General features: G+C 38.0%; 1 protein-coding gene across 10 annotated transcripts in view; it reads left to right on the top strand.

The window, feature by feature from the left end:
- Nucleotides 1-21,701, top strand: part of KANSL1 (KAT8 regulatory NSL complex subunit 1) — a 178,136-nt gene that overhangs the window by 42,890 nt on the left and 113,545 nt on the right. For all 10 annotated transcript variants that reach the window (XM_081576459.1, XM_081576452.1, XM_081576460.1 and 7 more), the window contains one exon: nt 1,491-2,859. In XM_081576459.1, the coding sequence (XP_081432585.1) occupies nt 1,574-2,859 (1,286 nt within the window). In that variant the 5' untranslated portion in view covers nt 1,491-1,573. The remainder of the gene's footprint in view (nt 1-1,490; nt 2,860-21,701) is intronic.

Raw genomic sequence — 21,701 nt, 5'->3', positions numbered from 1 at the left:
TTCATCGCACAGAATATTTAGATACACGTATACACATGCACTGAAGACTTGAGTGGAGATTTAATAAAGTTCATAATTTCCATATTTCATCAAGGGTATCAAAGGTCATTATAATAACCTTTTAAATTTTTTTTTATTTTTTAACTAAATGAGTAAAGAATACGGTGACCACAGGCTATTAGTACAGTTAGGTACCTCTGCTCTGATTTTTGCTAAGGTACCAGCAGTTTTGCTCAGACTTGTCTTTGCATCCTTATCGCAAATGTCAACACTGTGGAAAAAGGCAAATAATGTTTAATATTATTATGAAAAGTTTGATCTTGTGGACCTCTGAAATGGTCTTTGAGCTCTCAAGAAGTTTGTAGGCCACATTTTAGTACCTGCTGGCTTAGTTCTTTACATAGATGTCCTTTTACTCTCAGACCAGATAAATCAAATGGGGTGAAGAAGAGGTACACTGCTGAGGTTTTTAGCTGGGGTTGCTCCGTGAAAGCAATTTCCTGAGATGATAGAACTGGGTGAGAAGTAAAAAGAAATTCAGTTTTGAGCTTCAGGGGGCTTGAGGTACATAGAGGTGAGGATATTGTTTAGTGCAGCTGAACGTGTTTTTCTGAGCTACCAGAGGACTTACACGCTGCTATCAAGATTGTTGCCAAGGAAGTGAGTTGAGAGAGAAGAGGGCAGAAGGGACCTTGCTGTCAAGGACATCGGGAAAGAAGAATTTCCAGAAAAGTGGAGTGGTCAGCACTAATGCTTCAGAGAAGTCAGATAGAATGAGGACTGAGACTTGAGCATGGGATTTGATAATGAGATTGCTTGTGACCTTTGCCAGAGCAGTAGGAGTAGAAGGCAGATTACAGAAGAGTGAGGAGGGCAGAGGCAGCTATTTATAACTATTCTTTCAAGAAGTTGTGAAGAAAAGAGACACACTGGGCAATTACTTTGAGAGGTGGGCCATACTGAGGACAGTGGAAAGAAAAGAAAATTGATGAAATAAACTGGCATTACAGATGTGATACAGTAAAGCTTTTAGTACGATCTATCTTATAGAGAAGTGGGAAGCTGACAAACATTGGATCCTTTGGCCAGAAATGTACAGACATTTGGCATAGAGACTTTGGGTAGGGAGTGAGGAGTTCTTACTAATTCTTTTCTGTTTGATTCCTGGTGTTTAGTTTGATACATTTGCTTTAAATTCACTCATTTCAAGAAGTTTTAAAGCTATTTTTCTTTTAAATGCAGATGATTTGACTTGAACAGTCTGTGACTACTTTCAGTTTATGATGACAAGTGACTAAAAGGAAGGATGGAATTCTTTCTTTTGTAGAAGAGTTGTGGCCCCGCCCCAACACCCTCCCCTTTTGGTTTGAGTGTTTTCTTTCTGAAGACAGAGTTTGGTTAACAGCCTCCATGATGTTTGTATTAAAAACATGTGTGTTGTTTTCTAATGTGTTTGTATTTCTAACTTGCTTTTCTTCTTTCTCTTCTAGTCTGTTCTCTGGGGAGGCGGTAAGGGGCTGTGGAGCTGGCCTCGGCACCGGGAGAGGCTGGACTTCCTGTCTCTCTGTGCTGAATGGCTGCGATGGCGCCCGCTCTCACTGACGCAGCAGCTGAAACACACCATATCCGGTTCAAACTGGCTCCCCCATCCTCCACTTTGTCCCCTGGCAGTGCCGAGAATAACGGCAACGCCAACATCCTTATTGCTGCCAACGGAACCAAAAGAAAAGCCATTGCTGCAGAGGATCCCAGTCTAGACTTCCGAAATAATCCTACCAAGGAAGACTTGGGAAAGCTGCAACCACTGGTGGCATCTTATCTCTGCTCCGATGTAACATCTGTTCCCTCAAAGGAATCACTGAAGTTGCAAGGTGTCTTCAGCAAGCAGACAGTACTCAAATCTCACCCTCTCTTATCTCAGTCCTATGAACTCCGAGCTGAGCTGTTGGGAAGACAGCCAGTTTTGGAGTTTTCCTTAGAAAATCTTAGAACCATGAATACAAGTGGTCAGACAGCTCTGCCACAAGCACCTGTAAATGGGTTGTCGAAGAAATTGACTAAAAGTTCAACACATTCTGATCATGACAATTCCAGTCCCCTTAATGGGGGAAAACGGGCTCTCACTTCATCTTTTCATGGGGGTGAAGTGGTGGCATCTGAATCTGGGGACTTGAAAGGGGGCATGACCAATTGCACTCTTCCACATAGAAGCCTTGAGGTAGAACATACAACTGCATTTAGCAATAACAGCACTGCAAACAAATCTTCTGTAAATTCCATGGAACAGCCGGCACTTCAAGGAAGCAGTAGGTTATCACCTGACACAGATTCCAGTTCTAACGTGGGGGGTGTCAAGTTAGAGGGTAAAAAGTCTCCCGTGTCTTCCATCCTTTTCAGTGCTTTAGATTCTGACACCAGGATAACAGCTTTACTGCGGCGGCAGGCTGACATTGAGAGCCGGGCCCGCAGGTTACAGAAGCGCTTACAGGTTGTGCAAGCCAAGCAGGTGGAGAGGCACATACAGCATCAGCTGGGTGGATTTTTAGAGAAAACTTTAAGCAAGCTGCCAAACTTGGAATCCTTGAGGCCCCGGAGCCAGTTGATGCTGACTCGAAAGGCCGAAGCTGCATTGAGAAAAGCTGCCAGTGAGACTGCTGCTTCAGAGGGACTTAGCAACTTCCTGAAAAGTGATTCGATTTCAGAAGAATTGGAGAGATTTACAGCCAGTGGTATAGCCAACTTGAGGTGCAGTGAACGAGCATTTGATTCAGACATCACAGACAGTAGTTCAGGAGGAGAATCTGATATCGAAGAGGAAGAACTGACCAGAGCTGACCCTGAGCAGCGCCACATACCCCTGTGAGTAGAATCATGCATAATGTCATTTTTCAGAAACGTTTGCACAAGGGAGAATGACTTGGTGAATTCCCATCATGGGAAGACAGGACTTCTTTGTTTGATGGGTGCCTAGAATCTGTTTGTCTTTTTACTAATTTTAGGTAGGGGGGTCCATATATACCTGCGAGTGAAGAAATGAAAGGTATTTTTGGTGTTGTGTTGCTGTAGGGTAAAAGCTGATAATTTCCCATTGAAATCTTATTAAGAGAAAACTAGAAGACTTCCAGTTTGTAAAACTACCCATTCTTCTTTCACAGTGAATAATTAGATTTCTTTTGAAACCATATGTAGGATGTTTTGTAAGTTTCTGAGGCTTGACTTCAGATTGTTGTTTCTAGTAAGTGGGGCAAAAGTTTAGTTGACCTAGTTAAGTTCTCTGGAATTTATGGTTGCTTTTGATTGAGCTTTCAGCAGAGAATGTACCTGGTTTTCAATTTTGACATTTGAGGTTTCCTTATAAAAAAAAAAATAAGGACTAATCAGAAAGTGCTTCAGAGTATTTTATAGGTTGTCTCCAAGCGTGATATGCTGTCACAACCTGATTCTCTTCCTAAAAGAAACCTTTATCAGGTTTGGGTTTTATTTTCTTTCAACTAAGTTAAATGTATTGACATATTTGGGATAAATTCTTACTGGATTTTCAAAATCTGTTGGGTTGAGGAAAATTCTCCATAAGCTCTTTGTGGCACTTTACATGGACCTGGTAGAGACATACATGCTTTACCTCCTGGCCCTGCATTCAGCTCTTAAGATAAGAAAGTACAGTATATCTCCTTAAAGATAGATCTGCATTTATCTGGACTTCATGAGAGAGGGAAACAAGAGTAGCTGGAAAAGAGGGCGGGTGAGTTGACTAGTAGATCCTCTTTGGGTGGAAATGTTGTAAAGTTTGGATTGCTAGAGAAGACTGAAGTAGGTGGCTGTGTTGGAATAGTTGACTGTCCCTTGCCTGTAATAAAAAGGTGACTTAAGATTTTCACTGGAGACTTTGTTGAGACAGCTATGCTTCTAAGCATAAGTAGATTTCCTTTTTTTCCCCCCAGTTTGTTATAAACATGGATAACACTCTATCTGAGTATGAAATTTGGGTTTGTTTCTGTTTTGAGTGAAATAAATCTGGATAATCTTGCTGATTTTTTTCCCTTGTAGACCAAGTGCCGTTGTCACTTGTAAGCTTACTGTGCTCAAGAGTCCACTTCTATATTCAGGTCTAAAGCAAATAAATTTCAGAACATTGCTGTAACATAGTTACCTTTCCTTAAATGGATTAGTAGCTTCAGTCAGCTTGCCAATATTTGTGGCATTATCCCCACTGACTTCGCTACGTAAACCGCAGTTTTAAGAAACCTTGTCAACAACAGTTGAATATTCTGTTTTGAGTAATTTTGTGTAAGATAGTGTAGTTGAAGCCTTTAAAGTTTCCTGTACTTATTTTATGTATTTGAAGAAAAACATCTAGAATCTATAATCTTAATGTTTTCAAGAGACATTGTATTGGCAACATTTCTAAGTTTTGGTAATGTTGTGGGTAACATTCCAACCCAGTGAAATCAGAATGCCTATGAGAGAACTTTTTTTACATCATGTAGTAGTCTGTTGACTTCAAAAGACCTCTTAGTCCACCTGCTTAGATTTGGGCATTCTTCTCACAATGGTTTGTTGATTGGAAGGATGCAAATTAAAAAGACACCAAAGGGATTATTTTAGGAAACTTCTTGGGATCAGTTTAATAATGCTTTTAAAAGTTGAATTTACATGCTTCAGATCATATTAAAGTAAGGATATTCGGGCGTTAAAAGTACTGTCAAGTAAATATGCTTTTGCAAATTATGATACATATGAATTTAAATTAAAGCCACTAGTAAAGTGCAAATACTTTTAACTTCCTGTTTTAAGCAAGGTCACCAGATTGACTCCCAAGACTGGTATTTAGCCAGGCTATTTGTTGACCACCTTAGTATTTTAAAGGTTTTCAACAACTGGCCAGTGAAAGTGGAGACAGCGCTTTGATTAAAAAAGAAAAAGAAGTTGTTCTTTGGATGCAGAGAAACCTTTTCTTTGTGATTTAAAGTCCCTCCCAAATCTCATAACTGCATTTATAATTCTTGAGTCCTGGAATAAGAAGTTAGTTAAGTCTTCAGGGGCTTGACCCAGCTGGTGAATTTCAACTTTTCCTCTTCGAATAGCCTGTCTAGTATTTCACTCCCTTGTTGAAGTACTGTCAGAGATAAAGTCACTAGATTTAGTCTGGTGGCCATAATGAAAATATTTAGTAGAGAAGACTTGAATTGTTTTTAAGTGATATTGCTTAAATTACAAGTGGGTGATTCTCTGAAAATTACAAGCTTTCACCAAGAATTCATTTGTGTTTTTCCTAACTTTTTAAAAGAGGAAAAATCTGTAATTCATTGTAAGTCCTAGGCACTTGCTATCCAGTAGCAGAATGATTGATTTTATATGTTGTCGAGAATTACATGTTTATCATTGTTTTTTTTTTACAATTAGTAAATTCTGATATAGCTGGATGAGACAGCAGAAGAGAAGTATTTTATTTTTCCTTGATTTAACTTTTTCTGGTTTACTGATTTTATGTTTAGTTTAAAATTGTTATACCTTTTTGTTTTAAGCTTTTTAGAAGATCATCTGAAAATGTTATATATCTTCTGTCTTGGTACATGTACCTACTTCTTTGGAAATTCTGCACTACATTGGGTTTGACCTGTATTATTGTTTAGTAACATCACTATGGAATGAGCAGGACTTAAAACATCATCTTAAATTCTTTTTATTGAGGTATAAATTCTTTGATTTATAATGTGTTAATTTCTGGTATACACCAAAGTGATTCCATGATACATACATATTCCATTATACATAACATTATACATATGTATTTTTTCATATTTTTTTCATTATGGATGATTATAGGGTATTGAATCTAGTTCCTTGTGCTATACAACAGTAAGACTTTTTTAAAAAATCTATTTTATATGTAGTATTTGTATCTGCTAATCGCAGACTCGTAATTTATCCCTCTCCCACCCCCTTTCCCCTTTGGAATCATGTTTGTTTTCTACACAGTTGAGTTGTTTTGTAAATTCATTTGTATCTTATTTTAAGATCCCACATATAAATGATATATGATATTTGTCTTTCTCATCTGACTTTACTTAATGTGAATAATCTCTAGGTCTGTCCACATTGCTGCAAATGGCATTATTTTATTCTTTTTAAAAACATCATCATCTTGAATGAGGGACTAGAAAGGAAGCTGTATGTTTCAATAAACACCTCAGTGTTTGGTTCTCATTTGTGGAAGTAGAAATAAAAGCGTTTAGTTACCTCATGTGTTATATAATAGAACTGTTGAGTGTGTGCTTGTGCTCCCACACTCTTCTTCACTTGAGTTTTTCTTTGTATTTCTCCTTTTCATATCTAAGTTTTGTACTGCTATTTTGTTATGAATTCCTGGACCCATTTTTAATTTTGCTCAGTTTAGTTTTCATTTTCTTACCCTTGTACTTAAAAACTTTTGTAGTAAGTACCTGTAAAGAAAAAAAATTTTTCCTGATACTAAATGTGTTTTTAGATCAACAGCTTGTGGGTTCTTGCTCTTGTAGTTTTGTTTTTAAGCCTCATTCTTGGCTTCATTTTGTTCTCCCTGTTCTTGTTTTATTTTCATGGGTTTTTCGTTTGTTTGCCTAATTTATTCTAAACTTTATTTCATTTGTGTGATAGCTTCCTGAAGTCTGTTCTGATCAGAGTTGAGTAAAAGTAAACTAGATGTTCAGTTTAGTGAAAGAAGTTATTTGAATTTTGGATTGTCTTGATTGCAGTGACTGCTTTATTTCTGAGGAATTTCATCCTTTTGGAGTTGTTTATGCAGACTTCACAGTATCATAAATTACTAGCGTGTTCGTAGGTTTTGCATTTTAAGTACTATGGAATGCTTTGTGTTGTAGCTCCTGCTTGAATTTAAGTATACAGAGATGATGTTGCCAAGGATGGAAGTCAACTTGATTTGTCCTTATTTTCATGTTCCATCTCCTCTCACAGAATGATGAGAGTAAGAGATCTATTAGCTGGAAGCCTCACATCTAACCCTTCTTTACTGTAGACTAGCTTTGTTACCACTTTCCTAATAAAAATGAGAAAATTGATCTCTAAGGCTTAAACTGCTTTGAATTGTGACAACTCTGTCTTCTAATATCGATGGAGCTTTTCTCATCATCATCTTTTTTTTGAATTTGGGGAATCTGAGGCAAAGTTCCCTGTGAGTCACTGGGATACCTTGAAACAAAATGGCTTTCTTGACTTTGACTTGGAGCTTTGATTCTTTTACTACCTTATGTTCCCCCAGCCCTTGCCACCCCATAATCCATTAAAATGATTATTGTATATCTTACTGGGTGTGAATGTGGGAATAATTCTGTCGTGTTCTCAGAGAAGTTACTTTGGAGCTAAGTGAACTTTGACTTGCCGAACACTTGGTTCTAATCTAATCACCTTTGATTGAATGCCCCAGGTTTTTCTGCTAGCATGAATATGACATCCAGTGGCTGAAATAGGAATTTGTGTGTTTTCTCCATCTTCTCCTCCCCTTTCCCCCTTTTTTTCTGAGAAGTTACATAGGTAGTAAGAATTATTCTTGGTGCTGCTTGTGTGATTCTGAAGGCAGGAAGTTAGGCAGCAGGAATTTGGGGGCTACTCATTTGCTGCAGATCTAGATGCTCCAGGTATTTCCTGTTGCCTTCGGATTGGTGTTTTCATTCCGTAAAATTGAGTGATGTACAGTTGACCCTTGAACAACAATGGGGTTAGTGATGCCCAGCCTCTCCCTCTGTATCTGGATTCAACCAACCACAGATCGTAGTAACTGTTGGAAAAAATCTGCGTCTAAGTGAATGTGCATAGTTTAAACCCGTGTTGTTTAAGGGTCAACTGTATTCTTTTAAAATGGTCATATGTAAGTACTTATGAACAAACATGTAAGAGCTCAGAGATGTGACAGGTAAATAAACTGAATTTCTGTGCACAAAAAGTATATAATTTTGATGTGTATTGGAGACATGGGAGATAAAGATGAATACTTAGAACAGTGCCTGGCATGTACTAATACGTAGTAAATGTTGGATGATAGAAATGAGATAGGAAGAGATCACACCTGGTTGATGGAACTGGAAAGAAAGGATAGTAGAAATGAGCCTTGAAGGCTGGCTAGGATTTTGATAGAAGGTTGTCTTTTGGTTATGGCCTAATGAGGTAGGTCAGTACAGGAGGAAGGCATGGCATAATAAGAGAGGAGAGAGGCTGAATCGCTAAGGGCTTTTTGGTGGCTAGAGTGGAGACATTTTAGAGATCTAGTAGTACAGGTTAAGTGTAATAATAGTGTAAAAACAAAAAGAGAAGATTCCAGAGGATGGTGCAGAAATGGATTTAATAGGATTAATAACAAAGGCCGTATGGGTAAAACAGGGAGGGATCATCATAGATAATTGAAGTTTCAAGCTTGGGTGACTGACTATGAGAACACAACTTATAGAATAACCCTTATAGCTCATGAGGATCCAAGTTCTTTACTAGGGTCTTAAAAACGAAGGTTTCTGTATTCCTTATAAGTTCTAGCAACTTAAAAATCAGGAAATGGCCTTCCAAGCAGTCCTATATAAACAGAGAAGGAGGGACTGAGCTATGCAGAGAGGCCTCGAAGCCTTACCTTGGAGACTTTGGAAATTGATTAATTTGTTTATTAGAGGTACTGAATGCCTACTCTGTGCTGAGGTCCTAGGGATATATAGTAGTGAGTAAGAGAAACACAATCGCTGCCCTGTCCTCTTGGGCAGACTGGTTAGAAAGAATGATTAATTAAATATTTAAGCAAGTGATCATATAGTTAATGGTATATTTATTATGGTTGTGGGTGCCATAGAAGCCAAGTTTGGAGTGCTGAGATGGTGCATATTAAGAACATCTAATTAAGATGGGTGGGGATGTCCTAGCAAGTATCTTGAAGTCCAGTTGCGTGTAACTTGAGACCTGAATGATGAGAAGGAATTGGTGGTGAAGAGGAGAAGAGATGTGTAACAGAGAGAGAAAACAGCCTGTGCTAGGGCTTTGGAAATGGAGGGTGCTTGAGACCTTTGAAAACAGTGCAAAATGTGAGCAGAGGAGAGAGAAATGAGACCAGAGAGGTTGCTAGAGGCTTGGTCATACAAGTAGGCTTGTAGGTGATCTCTAGTTTAAAATTCTATTGTGACACCGTTGACAGCTTACTTATCATTGTTTTTTTTTTTTTTTAAGATTCCCTCTTACTGTTTGTAAGAGGAGAGTGGATGTGGACTTTGGGAAATCAGTTAGAGCCATGTGGTAAGCTCGGTGAGACAGTGGGGACTCAGCCTTTGGAGGGAAGAAGGAGAGCGCTGTGTACTTTGGAGGTCGGGTGACTAGGACTTGTGATTGATTGGATGCAATGAATGGATGTTGAGAGAGAGGGAAAGTAATTATGGGTGATTCCTAGGTTTGTGACAGGTGTAGCTGGATTGGATGGAGCTGTTGGGATGGAGAAGGAGCAGATGGGAGGATGTTACTAAATGGCGGTGCACCTTTACTAATTTTTATCTAAACATTTTTGGCTGTTGGACATACCCAGAGATTTCAGTGTCATTTGCAGAGCACCTTGTTAAATTCCATCAGCTAGGTAAAATTGTTTTACTAGAAGAGAGAAAGCTTGGAGTCACATTATATTTCAAATGAATAGTACTTAGTTTCTCTGTCCTCTCCCTGAGCAAAGACCAACATGGATTAAGTTACAGTCAGCCCTCTGGATCTGCAGGTTCCACATTGGTGGGTTCAACCAACTGAAGACATTTGTGGGGAAAAATCCCAGAAGCTTAAAAAAGCAGAATTTTAATTTGCAGTTCTCTGGCAACTTTTTATATAGCATTAACATTGTGTTAGGTATTTTAAGTAATCTAGAGATGATTTTTAAAGTATACAGAATGATGTACATAGGTTATATGCAAATACTACCCCATTTTATATCTGCAGAGTTGAGCATCTGAAGATTTTAGTAAGGGATGGGGAGAAGAGTCTGGAACCAGTTGTCCTGGCATACCGAGGGACTTCGATATTTTCCAAGCTAGGCAGAAATCCATGCCTAAGGTCATCTCCTTTTATGACTCCAGTTCATTGTCTTTTTCCTGTTTTCCATTTTGTATCTGGGAAAAATTATGCTGTTTGAACCAAGGGATTTAGTATATAATAAATACAAAGAGTAAATCTTAATAATTTTGATTCTCATTAACTAAGGCTTTGTGATAACCTTTAACCTATTTTATTTTATTTTTTATTTTTTGGCCTCTCTGTGTGGCATGCTGGATTTTAACTCCCCAACCAGGGATTGAACCTGTGCCTCCTGTAATGAGAGCACATGGAGTCTTAACCACTGGACTTTTAGGGAAGTCCCTGTAGGAATAATTTTTTAAAAATATGTTTTTGGTCATGCCTTGAGACATTTGGGATACTAGTTCCCTGACCAGGGATTGAACCTGCACCCCCTGCATTGGAAGCTCAGAGCCTTAACCACTGGACCACCAGGGTAGTCCCCCTAACAGTTTGATTTTGTGTTTGTATATTTGTATATATTTGTATTTTATATTTATGTTTATATTTGGTACAAAACTTGTATGAAAAGTTTTGTACCAAAGTGGTAAACAAGATTGCTTTGAGATCAGTTTCAACCTAGCAATAAAAAATATCTGGAAAGTCCATTCCGCAAACAGAATATACTGGAAAACTTGTTGTTAAATTGTAAATGCTGTGGGTTACTCTGGCAACCTAGTTAGTAGCAGTGCAGCAACCATATAGATTGTATTGATTACTCAGGTAAGAGGATTTGTGGAGAATATTATGTTGAGGGGGATGAGGAGTGGACATTGAGGTGTGGCAACCAGGAAGAGGGGTTCAATTCCGTTTTAAATCATTTTCTTAACGTTTTAATAGAATAAAGGGCATGAGCCAGGGAACTGAATGATAGCTTTTGTGTGTGTGACCATTTTCTTGTTCACCCTCAATCCCTCTTTACTGTTTGTTCTTGTGGTACTTGAGAGAAGCATCCTGGTAAGATACAAACCGAAGGAGATGGAGCTGAGGGCTGTTGGGATTAAACTAATCTGAAACCCAAGACACCAGGAAGATTTTGACTGAACTGATTTGGTTGAGCTAGGAAACTTTTAAAACCAACTTTGCCTAATCAGACAGCATAGTTTGAGACATACTGATAGGGAAAAAAATAACCTACATTTGTGGAATGTTTTGAGGTTTAGATAATGTTAGACGTTCTTTACATGCATTAATGTATTTATTCCTCACAGTGATATTATCTTAGTTTTACAGACTCATACTGAAGAATGAAAAGTTCAGGTAACTTGCTTAGTGTCACATAGCTAGTAAGAAATCAGGATACAGCTATCCCTCAGTGTCCCCAGGGGGTTGATTCCAGGAGCCCTGCAGATACCAAAACCGCGAGGGTGCTCAGGTCCCTTATATAAAATGACCTCGTATAGCCAGCCCTCCATACCTGCAGATTCAACCAACCTTAGGAGGGAAACCCACAGTTAAAGAGGGCCGACTGTATTAATCTAGGCTGTTTACCCACAGCCTGGGCATGAACAAAACAAATTGTCCTTTGGATTTCATTGATGAAAAGAGATTTACCAAACATCATGTAAAATATGGCACTTTATATTCAAGAAACAAGTGATATTAAGTAATTTGATGGTGTATTTTGAGAAAAGGCATACCAAATATATCTCTTAACCTACAGTCCTGATACTCATTTGTTTTGTGGAATAGGAGTTGGATGGTTTGGGTGGGGCATCATCTGGGAAGTGGCTGGAGTGTTTTTTTTTTTTTCTTTTTAAAGGAAGGAATTCCCTGGTTGTCCAGTGGTTAGGACTAGGTGCTTTCACTGCAGTGGCCTGTGTTCAGTCCCTGGTTAGGGAAATAAGATCCCACAAGCCGCGTGGTGTGTCTAGAAAAAGAATAGGAAGGAAACGAGAATTAATATGTATTGATCACACCTTCTATCTGCTAGGTGGTCTGCATTTGGTAAATCTTTGATTAATATGATGAACGTGACACCTTCATTTTAAGTTGAGACCCAAGACTAAAGATATGTTGAATAATTTGCTTGAGCTCATGGAGATGATAAAAGCTAGTTCTTCCTTACTGCTCCCTTACTGTTGAATTTTTCTCCTGGAACTGATTTGGCCAGAGCAGAAAGATGGTTCTGTTTGAAGAAACAGAGCAACCTGAAGGGACATAGCTCTTCAGATGCCTCTCTGACAGCATATTACACTGATGGACACATGGCATTGGCCATTAGGGATGATGGGAAGGTTAGATAGTTTCCGTCTACTATAATATATAACCTAGGGAAGTGCCTGTTTTACAACTTTTTCCCATCAAAGGGTAAAGTAAACATTTTTGATATTTTATAGGGATGATTTGTATTTTCACTAATTGGAAAAATCATCTTATTTTTCCCCAGTTGCTGGAAAAATAAGTCTTTTAAGATATGAAGGTATTTTATGTTCTTTTTCCCTGTGCTTACAACTGATACATGAATTATAAGCATGTACTTAGTGTTTATGAAAGTATTTTCCTCAAGAAATCTCTGGTAAATCTGGCTACTGTAAGAACTTAAAAGGTATGAAGTAGCAACTGAAGAATATCCTGATTGGTTTTCCGCCCACTTATACAAAATTTGTCATTTCCTTGTCTGAGTATAAGGTTTATCATTAACATTTGATTTCTTATTTGATTATCACCAGACAACCTGGAGGATGAACTAGGAGTTAGTATTTTTATTAGCATTTGTGGGATTAGTACTAACGAGGGAATAATACAGTAGAGAGAATTTTAGACTATTATGAGAATTGTTAGTTTTAGTTTTGTCTTTTAATCTTCTTGGCTTAAGTTCCTCACATGTAAAATCTCCATTATACCTTTTTGAAAAATGTTCCTTTTTGTTTTGTAATGAGACCCAGGCAGGGATGGGAAAGGCCTTTATCACTGTTAGCCGGACCGTCCTGTTTTCTGAGGTTATGTTGACCGTCCAGGCAACCCTCTGTGTAGCCTATGTTTCCTTAGGGAGTCCCCAGACTGACTGGGTCCCATCAGAGAGTTCATGGTGGAGCTGCAGTAGTCTGTGCGCTTGTTTCTAGTCATGAGGCAACCTGTTACCAGTGTGTGCACCTGTGTGTAGCTGTTGTTTCATTATTGTTTGTGTGTGTGTATTCCACTTGTGACAGTGAAGAAATCTGAAAGTAAGTTGACAAAGTATAGACCCTGAGGATGGGGTGTATAGTGAGAATGAAGACGAAGGGCCTTTACCAGGAAGGTGTCTTTTTCACTTAATAAAGCTGTTTTTGGAGTGTACGCTTTGAAGATAAATATGCCTAATGAAAAACATCGATGTCTCTTCTTCCCCTAAAATAAACAAAACAATAAAAAGTTCTCTTGTCCCTGTTTCTTTCTCAGAAACAATTGTTTAAAAACTATCACAGATTGTAAAATTTCTTTATATAGAAGAGATAGACTTGTTGCCTTTTCACACAGCCACATATCACAGGCAGAATTTCGATTACTGTTCTTTAGATGCATAAAATTAAAAATAGTTGAATCCTTCACTGATTAATTTAGTTGCTTTTCATAGACGTTTACTTAGAATGAAAAGATGTGGGATTTTTCTAAATAGTATTTTTCTTCAGAGTTTTCAGCTGAGTTGCCTGTAACCCGTTTCTCTAGATTGCCAACTGAGTGAAAATGTTTTTCTTTTTAAATTGGCACTTCCCCAGCATATTTTTCCAGCAAGTATTCTTTGAGCACACCCTATGTCTAGTGAATTTTGTAAGATCTTTATTCACAAGGCTGAAGACGGGCCAATCTTCTCTTTGTAAAAATAAAAACAGAATGAGGCTTGCTTCAGACTCAATTTGCTTCCACCCAGCTTTATTTGAAATCGACCTTTTATGCAAATACATTCAAGCATTCACAGAAATAATTTGACTTGAAAGTTTAAGTGGAAAGGCTAACTTTGTATTTGCAGAAAGTTTGGTGTGCTGATTGTCCTCTCAAATGAAAATTCTCTTGATTTGCTCTTACTGATAACTTGATAATAAGTAGGTCTCAGACCCAAGAGTTGAGAAGTGTGCATTCAAGATGGTGACATGATATGTAAATACTTGGTTTCACATTTTATTAGGGGTGGGAGGCATTAATGTCTGCAGCAGTGTTAGATTGTTTATAATTCCATAGTGAAGTGAAGTCGCTCAGTCGTGTCCGATTCTTTGGGACCCCATGGACTGTAGCCTACCAGGTTCCTCCATCCATGGGATTTTCCAGGCAAGAATACTGGAGTGGGTTGCCATTTCCTTCTCCAGGTCTGCAGGAGATCTTCCCGACCTAGGGATTGAACATGGGTCTCCTGCGTTGTAGGTAGACTCTTTACCCTCTGCACCACCAGGGGAGCTCTCTTATAATTCCATGGTTTTCCCTAAATACTGTGATGACCTTCCCAGATGAGATAAATTTCCTTAATTTCATCCATAAACAGTAAGATTAGCTGACAAACTTAATGGAAAGATAAAAAACAGTACTGCCCTTGGATGTTTCATAGTAGGCCAGCATTCAAGGAGCTACAGTTTATAGTCCTTTAAGAGAGCCTTTCAGTAGTGATCAGAGGAGTTACCAGAGTTGATCTTCTGAGTAGAAACTAAGTTATGTCAGTCATCTCAACAACAGAAGTGTCCTAAGTGTCCCTGTGGCAGTCCCAGAAAAGGAGAACCAGAATTCTCTGAGCAAAGGATAATTAAATATAAAAAATCTCAAGTTAACTTGTAGTTATTTGGAAACGAGCCTTTCAATATTGTGTATCATCAAGATAAACCTTGCCCCCAAAGGGCAAGGAAAGACTTCTCTGATAGAAGAATAAGGAATGGTGAAAGTACTGAAGCAGAATTGGGAACTAGGTTCCTGTCTTCAAGAAATAATTTATGTGACCGACTGCACCCACCCTTCCATATTCAAGTAGAAGAGGAAGTGTTAGAATTACACAGTGTTTACTCAGGACTAGATACATGGAACTGACATTAAATGCTAAAATGTAGGAGGAAGGAGGGAGATTACTCTGGGCTTATAATAAGTAAGGTGATCAGAAGACCTGAGAAAAAATGGAATTTTAGTTTGGATCAAGAATGGGCACTTAGGTTTCCAAGAGGAAATAGGATGTTTCAGGTTCAAGGATGAGAAGCCTCAAATGGAGGAAGTTGTGTTGGGTAACAAGGAAGAGAGCTGTCTGCCAGAGATAAAAGGTTCAAGAAGCAGAACATGAGGTTGGAAGAGAAAGCTGGGGTCGCATTGCTTTTGAATGCCAAACTAGTACATTTTGATTTTATCCTAAGAACAGTGGAGAATCACTAATGTAGAATGAAAGGCATGATTAAAGTGCTCTCATAAAGGTGTCTTTGAGAGTTGATGTGGACTGGGTGGATTGGAGGTGTAGGATAGGGCAAGACTTAAAAGCCAGTAGCCTAGCTGCAAGTAAGTCTTGAACCAGGGTTATGAACATAGAATGAAAAGAAAGGTCCAGATGCAAGATTAATGAAATAGAGACTTTGTAGAGAAGCACAGATTTGTTATTTACAAATAAGATACCTAGGGAAAAAGAGATCAAGTGACTGTGCTGAAGATTATTATGTTAAGAGTCAGGGTTCTGCTAGAGTTCTTACTCCAGATCTAACATACTTCACTGATTACACACTTTAGGAAACTTGATGAAGTGACTGGATTTTGACCCTTGAAAATTGGCAGAAGATTGATGTAACTCACAGAGGCAAGAAGAGCTTGCCAGTGTTTCGGGATGGAAAGAAATGAAATGAAATTATTTGGAGTGAGAGGTGTTTTGTTGGAGAAGAGTTTCCCTAAGAGGAATGTCTGTGTTTAGCTTTTATGTTTATCTCTTAAAGTTTTTTTTATTAAAATTTTTAAAATCAAAGCAGGTGGCGCAGTGGTAAAGAATATGCCTGCCAGTGCAGGAGACACAGGGACATGGCTTTACTCCCTGGTCAGGAAGATCCCCTGGAGGAAGAAATGGCGACCCACTCTAATAATATTCTTGCTTGGAAAATTCCATGGACAGAGGAGTTTGGTGGGCTACAGTCCATGCGTACACTGATATACATTATATAGTTTCAGTTGTAGAACATGATTCAATTTGTAGGTGTTGTGAAATGATCACCACAGTAAGTCTGGTTAACATCTACATAGTTACAGAATTTTTTTTTCTTGTAATGAGAACTTTTAAGATTTACTAAGTTAGCAACTTTCAAATGTGTAATACAGTATTAATAACTATAGTTGCCAGTGCTATACATTACACCCCCATAACTTATTTTATAACTAGAAACTTATACCTTTTGATTCCCTTTATCCAGTTTACTTAAACCCCCACCACCTGCCTCTGGCAAGCACCAATCTGTTGTTTATGCAGCTCTTTTTTGTGTATGGTTTGAAGTAAGACTTTAACCCCTTTACCACCACCACTCCCAGCCCCACCATGGATAACCAGTTGTCCCTAACCAGTATATTGAGTAAACCATTCTTTTAGAAATTCTGCTGTGATTGTAAACTAAATTCATATAAATGTCTGTTAGCATGTTGTCTTCTGTTTTATCTCTCCAGTGTCTGTGCCTGCATTAGTTTACGTGATACAGTGTTATTCTGCATACTATCTATAATATACATTATTTGCCATGGGTTTAAATATCTGATAGAATAACCACACAAATTATATACATGTATTTGTGAGGGCACTATCCATGTTTATTATCTTCTTCCGTATGGATTTTACATCAGTTTATCAGCTTCCTTTAAATCATGTTGCCACGTGGATTGTGACTGTACATTAATTTGGAGATATGACATCTTGGCAACATTAAGTCTCCTAAAGTTGTGATATTTTTCTCTGTGAAGTACTTCATGTCTAGAGTAAAATTTATACTTTGCTTTCTATAGGCCTTGCATGTTTTCAGTTGTGTTTATTTCTATTTATTTTACAGATTTTAATGCTGTTAAGCGTGAGCTTATTTCTTGTTGGTTAGGTGGGCAAACTCTTTATATATGTTGATTTTGTTTGTCTGGCTACCTTACAGAGTCACTCCTCTTAGCAATTCTTTCAATTCTTTCTATTTGATTTTACTAGGTGGGTAGTCATTTAGAAGCTTGATGATGACATTTTTGTTTTCTCTTTTTCAGTTGTTTTGTGTTTCTTTTTCCTGTCCAATTGCATGAACTAGACCCCTCCAGTACATGGTTGGGTAGTACCGGAGGTATGGGGACTTTTTTGTCTGGGTCCCGACTTTATTATTAGTGAAGTTATGTTTTGTCATTGAGTGTGTGTGATTTGTGCTATGGGTTTGTAATAATTCTCTTTTGTTAGGTCAGGCACAGTTCTTTTAATTTCTAATGCAATAAGGATTTTTGTTACAACTATTAAATACTACCAATGCCTCTTTAGTATCTGTGGCAGTAGTTTTATATATGTGTGTGTATATATATATATATATTTTTTTTTCTTTTAGAGCTTTTAAATGATTTCCTGATGTTGATTGACCCTTGAATTCATTTAGCAAATGTTTATTGTGTGCCTGGTATTTGCCAGGGGCTCTTCAAAGCCCTGAGATAGAGCAGTGAGCAAAATAGACAAAAATCTTTGCTGTCTCTTGAGTGTATATTCTAGTGGGGAATGTTCTGAGGCCAGATATTATCAGTTATTGACTGTATGGATGACCTGGATTATTATTTTAGCATATGTCAAATGGGATTCATTAAATATTATGGTTCGTTTGTTTGTTTGAAGAGAAGGGCTTGCTTTCCCTCCATGTTTGTAACTTGGAATGACCTGTAGTTTACTTTTTGATGCTGTCAAATCCTTTGACAAGGATGATCTGTTCACTCATTAATGTTTTTTGATAGAACTTGACTGTTAAATATCTTGAATTAGTTGCTGTTATACTTATGGATAAGTCTTTGCTTATATTTTAAATTTCTTCTGTGGTTGTTGGTTTAAGGTTTTTAATCTCTTTCAAGACCAAATTTTAGCTGTACATTTTCCCTGAAAATCACTCATTTTGCCTAAATTTTCAGATTTGTTGGTATGAAATTCTGCCTAGTAATGTCTTAAAATCTCCCCATAGATTATTATTTGTATTGCTTTAACTCGAATTTATTTTTTTCTTCTTTTTGCATCCAGTTTTCTAGTTTATCAGTAAGCTCTTCTATTTCCTTACTTTTGTTTTTATAGTCACTTCTTTGGATTCTAAAAAAAAGTTTAAGTTTTAGGTCATTTATTTTCATTTTGCCTTATTTTCTTAAATTAGCATTTAAGTCTCTAACATTTTCTCTGAGTGAGTTCTTTGGCCAAATTCTAAGAGTTTGTCACAGCTTTATTATAATTTTGTAAAATAGAGCAATTTTAGTTTCTCTTCAGTGTAATTATTTAGAAAGATGTGTTCAATTTTCCAGTCTTTTTTTTTTTAACGGAGTCCTTTAAAATTTATTTTTTTTCTAATTTTGTTGCATTGTGTTAAAGAATGTGGCCTGTGTGCTTTCTGATTTTTGAATTTGAGACCCATTACAGGGTCCGCCGTTAATCCTTTTATGGGTATTTGAAAAGTATATGTTAGTTTGAGTTTAAATATAAAGTTCTGGATATAAATAAGTAGTCATGATTATTTTTACTAGATTCATACCTCTCCATCAAAGTTTTATTTACCTCAGTTACTCATTGCATTCAGCATTGCACTGTGGGTGAAGAAAGCTTTAGAGAGCTTTAGTATTTCTGACTGCTAGCCCTGTGATTGTTGCATCTTAGAAGGCAATGGCAACCCACTCCAGTACTCTTGCCTGGAGAATCCCATGGACGGAGGAGCCTGGTAGGCTGCAGTCCATGGGGTCGCTAGGAGTCGGACACGACTGAGCGACTTCACTTTTACTTTTCACTTTCATGCATTGGAGAAGGAAATGGCAACCCACTCCAGTATTCTTGCCTGGAGAATCCCATGGACGGGGGAGCCTGGTGGGCTGCCGTCTGTGGGGTCGCGCAGAGTCGGACACGACTGAAGCAACTTAGCAGCAGCAGCAGCAGTTTCTTCTGTAACATAAAACTTATTAAAATAACACTTACCTAATGGGATTTTTCTTGGGCTTTTTACATACATTATTTCCTCTATCTTATGTCCTATTTCAGTGCCTGGCACATAAATAACAGTACTGATATTTAGATTTTGAGTGTGTATCCATCATCAAACACTATTGTCAGTTTTTCTGTGTAGCGAGTCCTTTTGTACATTGTGTTCTTTCTTTTAAATTGGGTTCTGTGATCAAAGGATATCATTTAGATGGATATTCCCCCTGCCCACTCCCACCCCCCTTGCTTTCTAAGAGAGTTGTATCTCTTTAGTCTGCTGTCATTGATAAACAAGTGTTCCGGTTTAACATCAAGCTTGAATGTTACTACTGTTATTTAGAAAAATGAATATAATAGGTTCTCAATGATTCTTTACCTACATTTTTAAATACTTGGGAAGACAAAAGATTTTTCTGGCATTTACATGTTTTTTCTTTCTCCTGACATTTGTGATTTGAGTAACAGCTGGCATAAGATAGGATTGTTTTTAAACTGCCTTCTAAATAGGCTTCTTACAGACTGTAGGAACTACAGACTCTCTTTCCCTCCAATTTGTGTGGTTTTTCCAGAAATGAATTTGTTTAAGTGTTTCCTATCGTACGCCCTATTGCTATTTGGGGCCAGATAGCTCTTTGTTCTGAGTGGCTGCCCTGTCCATTGTAGGATGCTTAACAGCATCTCTGGTCTCTTAACCTACCAAAAGCCAATAGCACTCTCCCCACCAGCTGTGACGACCAAATATGTCTCCAGACATTTACCACATGTGTCCAAGAAGTACAAAATCACCCTTGATAGAGAACCTCTGGATTAGTCTTCCTTATGTCTCCTTGGAGAGGAAAGGGCACTAATGTCATTCCGAATGTGAAGAATGCCCTTTATTTCACTTTGTATAACGTTGTCCAGTTGTGTCTACCTACCAATGAAAAATCTAAAATTGAGATAAAATCTTGAGAAGGCATCTTATAAACCGTATAATACTTATAGTTCTATTGATTGCTTCCCTTACCGTTTACTCCTTCCCATATCCCACCCTCATATTTCTTTGTCACCAGCCCTAAGAAAAGAATGTACTTTACCTGTATTTGGGTAGTGTTTAAGGTTTTGCAATGAAGATGGACATTGATGAGTCAGACTGTACCTTTAAAGGAGAAATTCTCTAAGGACTGTCAGGAGGAATGTGTACCTAAGAATCAGAATCAGTTAGCTCCCCTCCCCCATTTCCAGTTGCCTTTGATTCAAACATGGATATATTATGCCAGTCAGACTTTCTCAGTTGAGGTAGGTTGTGAACCATTGCTTTGTTCTTTCAGTCCCCCCCACCCCCGTTTTTTCCCTACTTTTCTCTTCCTCTTCGCTATTTTATACCTTCCTCCCCCCATCAAAAAAAAAAAAACACCCAAGAACAGAATATCCTTTTGTCCAGTTAGGCTCATTCCTCTCTCCTTCAGAGTTGAGTTAAGGGTATTGGGGCTGATTTCAAAATGCTGCATTTGATTTAGAGGTGTCACAGATGATGCAGTAATATCTGGCCGTAAGATAAACATGGCACTTGAAGCAGTTGCTAAAGAGAGGAGATTTCTCTCTTTAAAGCCTTTGCCTGTTGAGGCATCTGACATTGAAGTTCATGAAACATTGTGTTTTACTGGTCAGCCTTTTTTGTTCTCTGACCTTTGCTGACTTGGGCAAATAACTCCTGGGGCTGGGTTTCTCCCCACCTTAGAGCTCCTTTTGGATTCAATTTTCTTAGCTTCTCTCTCTCCTTAGCACTGATAATTTTCTTTTTTCTTGTATTAGTATTAAGAGGAGTGAGTGGATTGCAAGCTTTCTGGGTTGCGAACCTACTACTGAATAAACAACCTGGTCTCTTGATGTTTCATGAGGTGTTCAACTCCTGTGTTTCCAGATAGCCTTTTCATGTAGTGTTGTCCTTCCCTATTACTGGTGTTCTTTTCCTGTCAAGTGAGACTCGTGTATATGAAAACATTTTGTAAACAGCCAGTGGAGTTCAGTTCATACCCTGTGCTGCTTTGTTTCATTTCCAGCCCACATTTTGGGAATGTGTCTGTGGCTTCATTTATCAATTTGCTTGTTAATTCCAGAACATTTATTTGCATAGGCTTATGATAAAAGAGAAAGTTAATAATAAGAGAACACTATTTTATGTAGAGTAAAATGACATTGCAAACTAAAGCTGTCCCTGTGCCTATCTTAGTAGAAAAGAAATTTAAAGAGGAACTTTCCATGTCTGATAGCTTTACATTTATTCATGTTTCCTATGCATTTCAAGCTCCATCTCTCTCCAGTCTCAACTAAAATGGGTTGGCGAGTTGTGTGCCTGCATGTATCTCTTTGCTTGGACTTTCTCATTAAATTTACTTCTCTTACTTGACAAGGAAAGTGAATAATGCTTAGGATAAAATTGCAGTATGACCAAAAAAGTAAGCCAGGAAGACTTCATAGTTAGGAGTCTGACTTGCTTTCCCAAAGCTCTTGTAGATTTAGAAACCTGCTCTAAGTTTCTGTTGTTCTGTGTCAGGTGGGCTCATGCCTGGTG

Source organism: Giraffa tippelskirchi, chromosome 3 (genome assembly GCF_054371585.1).
Source record: "Giraffa tippelskirchi isolate mGirTip1 chromosome 3, T2T-mGirTip1v1.2.pri, whole genome shotgun sequence".
NCBI lineage: Eukaryota > Metazoa > Chordata > Mammalia > Artiodactyla > Giraffidae > Giraffa > Giraffa tippelskirchi.
Note: the sequence above shows the minus strand (reverse complement) of the source record. Positions and strands in the feature narration are given on the sequence as shown.